Source organism: Hordeum vulgare, chromosome 2H (assembly GCF_904849725.1).
Source record: "Hordeum vulgare subsp. vulgare chromosome 2H, MorexV3_pseudomolecules_assembly, whole genome shotgun sequence".
Taxonomy (NCBI): domain Eukaryota; kingdom Viridiplantae; phylum Streptophyta; class Magnoliopsida; order Poales; family Poaceae; genus Hordeum; species Hordeum vulgare.
In genome coordinates, this window is record NC_058519.1 from 22,685,386 (window position 1) to 22,692,959 (window position 7,574).

Below are 7,574 nucleotides of genomic sequence, written 5' to 3' on the forward strand. Positions count from 1 at the left end.
GAGCACATATGAAGCACATATTTGGTAAGGCTTGTATTCCAACTCGCAACTTGTATTAGTGAGCTCTCTGTGTTATCTTCACAAAAGGCATGGTCTTCATCATTTAGCCTACTTTCTTATCAAAACTGGTACTGATCATACCGGTGGCACCAGGAAGTGTTGATACTTTGAGCGACGAGTCCATTGAAAAATAAGTTGACAAATAGTATGGGTAACAATCTGATGAACCGTTGCTTAGTTACATTTATTGAGCAATATATGTTGTTAAAAGTAAGTTAAGGTGAAATAGTTGAAGCTTTCATGGCAAAGCATAACCTAGTGTCGTATTTTCTACCTGTATGCATCATGCATGTAAGTCTGTTTGTATTTGTATTTACAAAGTTGGAAATAATTTCATGAACTATATTGTTGTGTGCGACTTTGCCCCCTCTGTCCTCAAGTTTGGCAACCATGTTACGCCCTGGCGTGGCCATTATAACTCTACTATGGAGAAGGTTTGCCTCACCAATGCTTTCCTCTCCTCCCTTCATATGTTCCTAATGGGCTTCTATCATCTCACATATGGCACTCATACTAGTTACGACAAGCACCACAGTGCTTTCTATTAGAACACTGTTGATAACAAAAGAAATAGCGATTCTAGGTTCCGTGTTCCTGATGATAGGTGCAGACGGTGAATTTCCTGGTATTGTCCCGAACTCGCTTCTTTCCTTTCCCTAGCTTTTCTGGCTCTGGTTCGAAAAAGATGTTGTATTTCGGTTATGTCTATAACGGAAAGGGAGAAGCCCGGTTCAAAAAAAAAACAAATAACGGCTTGTCAAATGGGATATTATGTGTACACCGAATAATAACGGGGCTGGGGTCTAGGTAGTATTGGAAACACTAAGACTACGAACAAATGTCTCATCATTAAATTGTGGTGGAAAATTTTGTATTGCCCCCCTCATGTTCCGTGGTATTCCTTAAAGCCAAGTATTTTGCTAGTTGTTGTCCTTTTGTTTGCTTCTGGGAATGAGAGTTCCCAGTTTTGGGGGCAGTTGATTCAAGTTCGTGATAATTTCTGTTCTCTGGTTAAGTTTTCTGTTGGTAATGGTGCTTCTGCTCGTTTTTGACTTGATTGGTGGACTGCCAACGGGCCTTTTATGTGTTTCTTTCCCTACCCTTTTTTCATTCTCTGCTCGCCAGGAGATTTCCATCTTGGAGCTCTCCCATTTTAATTGGGACCTTGGCTTCCCTAGGACCCTCTCTCCTATTGAGTTGGAAGAGTGGCACCATCTCGCTGCATGCCCTTTTCCCAGTGCTTTCGGAGATGGCCGACTCGGTGACTTAGTCCCATTCTGCCTCAAGTTGGTCTTGATGAAATCTTTGTATGTATACTTTTTACGGGTGCGACTGCTAATAATTTAAAGATGTGTCGCATGCCAGAATTCCAATCAAGATAAATATTTTATGTGGAAAGCCTTGTGTGAGAAGTTGTCGGCCTCGGACCAAATTCGCAATAGAAATGGGTCGGCTTCTGAATTTGGCGCTCTTTGTTCGGCGCTTGAGGATAGTAGTCACATCATATTTAACTGCAACGTGGCTCTTCTACTTTGGAGTTGTATTCGTTTGTGGATGGGTGTGAAATGGGCTCCAAGTTCCTTCTCTGATCTGTGACCCCTTATTGGGTCATAAAGTGGACAGAACAAGCGCTTGTTCTGGTTTGGATTCTGCGATGTTTGCTGGACTATGTGGACAACTAGGAACAAGGTCACGATTGAGCATGTGTTTCCTTCTAAGCCTACTGATTGTCTTTGTAAACTTATCTCTTTGATCCAGCAGCGGAATCTATGATCAAGGAAGGTGATAAAGAGACCACGGAGCTCTTGATCTCCCATGTGTGTACAGCGGTGAATTCGATCTCTGCTTGTTGATCAAGCTCCTGGCACCTAGACGGAGTTGGTGCTTGCCTAGACTTATTATTTTGGTGATCGATAGGTTGTTGGCCTATCTGCCCTTATCTATTGTAATCATTGTCGTTGTGAGCTTAAAACCTTAAGTAGCTTGTTTCTCATGGCTTTCTCCCCGTTCCGTTAAACTTAACTTGTGTACTCAATTGTGGGCGGCTTTATTTATAAAGTTGAGTGCGTGTATTTTCTATAAATCATGATAGGATATTCAAAAAATTTAATTAAATATTGTTCCACTTGGATTAGGTAGATTATTTTTTGAGTGTGCACACCCTCCATTTCTCCGCCATTGCTTTGTAGTGTGTGACAAGTGTATGTTGGTACCTAGGGTAGTTGGTGGATCCCTATCTTTGGATATTGTAGGTTGGAAAATACCAGCATACACCTGGTTGTAGATTAACCCTATAAACAAATTTCAGCAAAAAAAGTGAGCAACTCAGGACAAAGTCAAAAAACTTCGAAAGTTTTTCAAACAAAGTTGACTTATTGGTGTACTCGAACATAAAATGGACAATGAAAAACTTCCATAAAAAATTATGTTCATAAAAACAAAGTGAATATTACCTCTAATATAGTGCTGATTTTGACTTTGTCCTCGATAATACCACGAAATTCATTTCAACCCCAAATTTTTTAGATGGACGTAAAGCTTTATCCTGTTTGTTGCAAACAAAATTCATAAATTTTTACCTTTTTTGAAATTAGTAAATTTTTTTACGCGATTCTGGTTTACAGCGTTAACTACCAAGGGGCCAAATGTTCCACTTCGATGTAGGTTTCTCTATTTAACTAGGTAACTCCGTGCATAAAAAATAGGTCAAAGTAAGTTGCCAACGAGTTTTAAGAAAATATATAAAACAAAATGGTTTCAATTTAAACAAATTATATTATTAATGAATATTGATGAATCAACTGATACATATCCATATAAAATCAAGACAGATAATCATAAAACCATTTATTGGATATAATCAAGTCCATTATTAATGAAATATCATGAAACAATAAGTATCTCCTTATCCGGAAAACCAAGCTCGTAAATTGGACATACAACGATTGTAAATCAAGCAAATATTAAATAGCATTGATGGCACAATCGATATATATCCATCTGCAAAGAAAGACATATCGTCAAATTAGCCATTCAATAAATGTTGAGCAAACATCGACAGGAAACGGTGTAAGACTTTCTATAAAAGAACTTACCTCTACTCCATATATATAGCATTGCCTAGATCAAAGACAACTACAAGGAACCACAGAATTTTAAGTTTTTTTGAAAGAAGACAGTTCCCTGTACCCATGGGTCTTGGTCAGGTTCATGTTATCATACCAATATTTCTCTTCTTTTCATTTGCACCTTATTACATCACTTCAGTCGAATCACTAGATCTGGATGGCACTCTACAAACAAATGAGAAGGTAAAGATAAATTTACTTTTAGCTTGTCAACACATATAACCCTTTCTAATATCTCTCTTATTGGTTCACCATGTTCATGTACCTACATGACCACTTGATCATGAAAAATAATAATATTTGTATTATTCTTTTTTGGAACACAATATTTCTATTCTGTTGTAATTATTCACTGTAAGTTATCAGGCCAATCGGAAATTAGAACACCAGATGTGCAAGGAAATAATTATGTTTTATGACTTGGTACAACAATTGTCCTAACTTCCTAGAAAAAATATTTTCTAGGATGGTACTCTTTCAAGATCCAAGCCTTTTCAGCTCAACGGGAGGATTAAAACAGATGGAAAAGGCAACACTATATCTCATGTACGATCCGCCTCGCTCCCTCCCTCCCTCCTTCCCTATCTCATGTACGATCTTATTTGTCCCCCTTGTATTTTGGATCCAACTTTTACTTTCTATTTGACTAAAAAATGTAAAGTATATGCTACAAAAAGTATATTGTTAGACTTGTATGTGAAAGAGATTTTCCATGGTATAATTTTGGTGAAATATTGTTTAAAGTTTATTAGTTAAAATTCATGGTCAAACTTTGGTTCCAAACAAAACGGGGCCTAATAAACCGGTACAGAGTGGGTATTTGTTATGTGATAAACAAGAAGGTCTGAAGGGATTTTCCCAACTCGTTAGACCTTCAGTTCCCAGAAACATCAATCAGGGAACACATATAATGCTCAAAGTTGCACATTGTGGAAGTACTTTTAGAGACATATGTATGCATATGATTTTATAGTAAATAATTTACCTATGTCCAAATGACAAGTATCGTAACAGGCGGAAATAGTTGGTCAATCTAATGTACATAGAGCATGTACAGAACTATAGATATGTTTCTCCTCAGCGCAATATAGAAAATTAATGCACCACACACAATGGATAAAGGAAAAAAGATCTGTTTTTTGCAAAAAAGGAAAAGAAATCTGGTTTGACAAAGAATCCAATATACTACGTATAAAATTAATGCACCACACTCAGTGGATTCAGAAACAGATCTGGTTTGACAAAGAATGCAATATACAAAATTAATGCACCACATCCAATGGATTCAGATATAGATCTCGACAAATAATGCAATATATAAAAATTAATACACCGCACCCAATGGATTCAGAAACGGATCGAGTTATATGCATGTTTTATGTAATACTAATCCCGATCTGCCAACACTTAGGTTAGAGGGGACATATCGTACTTCCTCACCGGGAAGTTCCATGTATGCATGCACTATGTGATACTACTCCCGACGTGCCACACTTTAGCTAGGAGTTAGCCGATGCACCAATTGTTTTTGTGAAATTTCCGATGCTACATCGGCATGACCCATGCAGCTTGTAGAGAAGGCTAATTCAAACAAACCTACTTAGTTAAGACATAGGGAAATCATGATAGCGTATAAAGGATCACCTAAACACCACATCGTAAATTCTAGGAAGAAGAGCGTCTTATCGCTGCCAAGAAGCCACCCAGAAATTGTAAAATATAATGCTTCTGCACTATAACTGTTTCTGACTATTCACTAATATGAGGTATATCTTTATATAAATAGTATGCAATGTGGCACACAGAGCCAGGAAAATTCTATGGTCTTCGAGCTGAAATGAGTATATGGGGTTCGCCTAATCAAGAAAACTATCAAGACTCCGGCTCAGCCATACAGATCTACTGTCAAAAAGGGGAACACTACAGCTTAATTGAAGCTGGGTTTCATGTACATACATATCACTCATTCTTATAAACTCAAATGATTTTCAAGAAATTCTATTTAAATTATGGGTTGGCTTGCAGGTTTCCCCCTCTATGTATCATAACAGAGATGTCCGATTCTTTACATACACGACGGTAAGTGTATACTATGCCATTTCTGATAAAGTACATAAATGTTGACGTCTCCTTACACTTTTCTCTATTTATAACTTTTTGGACTCGTTTATACTATGCAAATCTATTTATACGATTAACAATAATACATGTCTCATTGTATCATTTTCTCAGAGGGACACCAAATCTGCAGGTTGCTATAACTTGCAGTGCCCAGGATTTGTTCCTGCAAGTGGAGCCGCACTAGTGCCTGGCCAAGCTATCTCTCCCCAATCAACTTATGGCGAAGCGGATTACTACGCCAGGCTTAGCCTAAACGAGGTCCCTCTCCCCTTTGTTGTCCTAGTAGACATCCTTATACGGTTGCCTTGGCACGTACACACGCACACACACATGCACACACACACACACACACACGCATCCTTATAAATGTGTTTTTACTTAAAACAGTATGAAAGGATGTCAGCATTCTTTTGTTTACTACATTAAGTACAGTAAATACACAAGAAAATGTATATGTTACATAAACCTAATCATCGATTCATATAGATGTACGCTCTTAAGATTCTCGGTTGACTAGCCAACCATGCATGGCAAGCTCTTGTTCAATATTGGCGATGACACTTGGAAGCTTAGCTATTCTCGAACATGGTTTTCTCAGTACATACAACCCAAATGCTCCAGGAAAACAGCATGATACTCCCTCCGTAAACTAATATAAAAACATTTAAAACACTACTTTAATAATCTAAACTCTCTTATATTAGTTTACAGAGGGAGTACTGTTTAGTTAGTATCCTTATATTTTTACATTCCTTGTCCTCAAATCATGGAGTGTTATGACCATGAAAAAGTTGAACTTGGTTAATGTGTTAAATCACTTAATTAGATGGATGCTAAAGGTTATGTCAGATTTTACTATGAGGACAAGGAATATAAGAATATAAAAAATGTTCACAAGAGATTCCTTTCTAGCTATCTAGTTTCTTTACACTTCTGTAGCATGAACATTATCATTTATGACCATCATCCCTTGTTTATTGTATACTTCAGGATCCAAAATCTGGAGACTGGGTGGTGTATCGACATGATTTAGACAGACCGTCATTCTTGGGGCATTTTCCAGCACAACTTTGCCCTGGAAAAACACGAATACTAGCCCTGACAGGATTTGTGAATTATCTAAAAAATACACATGGCCCTCCAATGGGAAGTGGTCACTTCCCGGATGATGAAGATGATAAGAGATCTGCATACTTTAGGCATATTAAGATCTACGATGCCAGCGGCCAAGCTCGGGACCCAATTACAACTCACATGATCCAGTTAGTTAACAAGCCAGATTGCTACAATGAAACTGACTTCACAGTTAAAATCAATAGGGGCTACGTGTTTTACTATGGTGGACCTAATGGTTGTATTGGTTGAAGACGGGAGTTATTCTTGCCTTTAATGATTTAATAAATCATAAACTATTGTAAAGAAATTATTGTATTGGTTGAGGACACAAGTTTTTATTGCCTCTCATGATTTAATAAAACATCATCAACAACAACAACAACAACAACAACCAAGCCTTTCAGTCCCAAACAAGTTGGGGTAGGCTAGAGTTGAAACCCATAAGACATCAAGTTGGGGTAGGCTTGATTTAATAAAACATCAATTATTTTAATATATTCAAGGACAAACAAAAACCCATGTTATATAGAGAAAATCCAGTGAGCTAAATCTTATATGGTATTATATGATGATTGTTGTAACTTCGTCCATCTTGGGAGTGTTGGAGGGTGGGCAATGTCCCATGAGGAGCTTCTCTTCTGGTCTCCATCGATTCCGCTGGCAGGTTCTTCTCTACGTTGTGATGGTTTTGGGGCTTCGACGGTGGTTCTCGCATGGTGACCTAGGCGTGACGAGGTACTTGTGCTCAGAGATCTCCCACTGGGTCCCACCACCGAGTCTTGGGGCAGCATCCTCATCTTTCGATAGTACAACACCTTTCGATTGAAGGCAAGGGAACGGAGAGGAGCTTGGACAGTAGCGTGTGGAGGAGAGAACTTGGGAGGACGAGGGCGATCAGAGGAGCAGTGGAGAAGAAAGCCATGGGTAAGCACGGGGGTGCAGTCGTAGGCGATGGGCGGCCGCCGCCTACTCCATGTTGATGCCAATAATCAGCCCCGGCTCCGTAGCCGCCTGTAGTGAGCGATGGCAAGGGTTTCAACTTGGCATCGTCGGGGATTTGGGTGGAGTGGGGACTGGGGAGTGAAAGTTGAGGAGAGTGGCCGAGAGGAGATGGTGCTATTCAGAGTGGTGGTAGTGGGCTTCGGCATG

At 38.9% G+C, this 7,574-nt stretch overlaps 1 protein-coding gene across 1 annotated transcript; it reads left to right on the forward strand.

Annotated features, from left to right (window-relative positions):
* The first annotated feature begins 3,152 nt into the window (after positions 1 to 3,152).
* LOC123429298 lies at positions 3,153 to 6,753 on the forward strand. Its single transcript, XM_045113355.1, has 6 exons — positions 3,153 to 3,371; positions 3,654 to 3,734; positions 4,975 to 5,136; positions 5,214 to 5,267; positions 5,421 to 5,567; positions 6,300 to 6,753. Exons 1-6 carry the CDS (start codon positions 3,252 to 3,254, stop codon positions 6,672 to 6,674), a joined length of 939 nt encoding a protein of 312 aa, XP_044969290.1. The 5' UTR covers positions 3,153 to 3,251; the 3' UTR covers positions 6,675 to 6,753.
* The last annotated feature ends 821 nt before the right edge of the window (positions 6,754 to 7,574 follow it).

Excerpts from the sequence above, each read along its gene's own strand:
- LOC123429298 (XM_045113355.1), top strand. The coding sequence starts at position 3,252 with ATGGGTCTTGGTCAGGTTCATGTTATCATACCAATATTTCTCTTCTTT. Across the intron at positions 3,735-4,974 it reads AAGGCAACACTATATCTCAT|TATGCAATGTGGCACACAGA; the intron begins GTACGATCCGCC and ends TTATATAAATAG. Across the intron at positions 5,268-5,420 it reads GATTCTTTACATACACGACG|AGGGACACCAAATCTGCAGG; the intron begins GTAAGTGTATAC and ends TCATTTTCTCAG.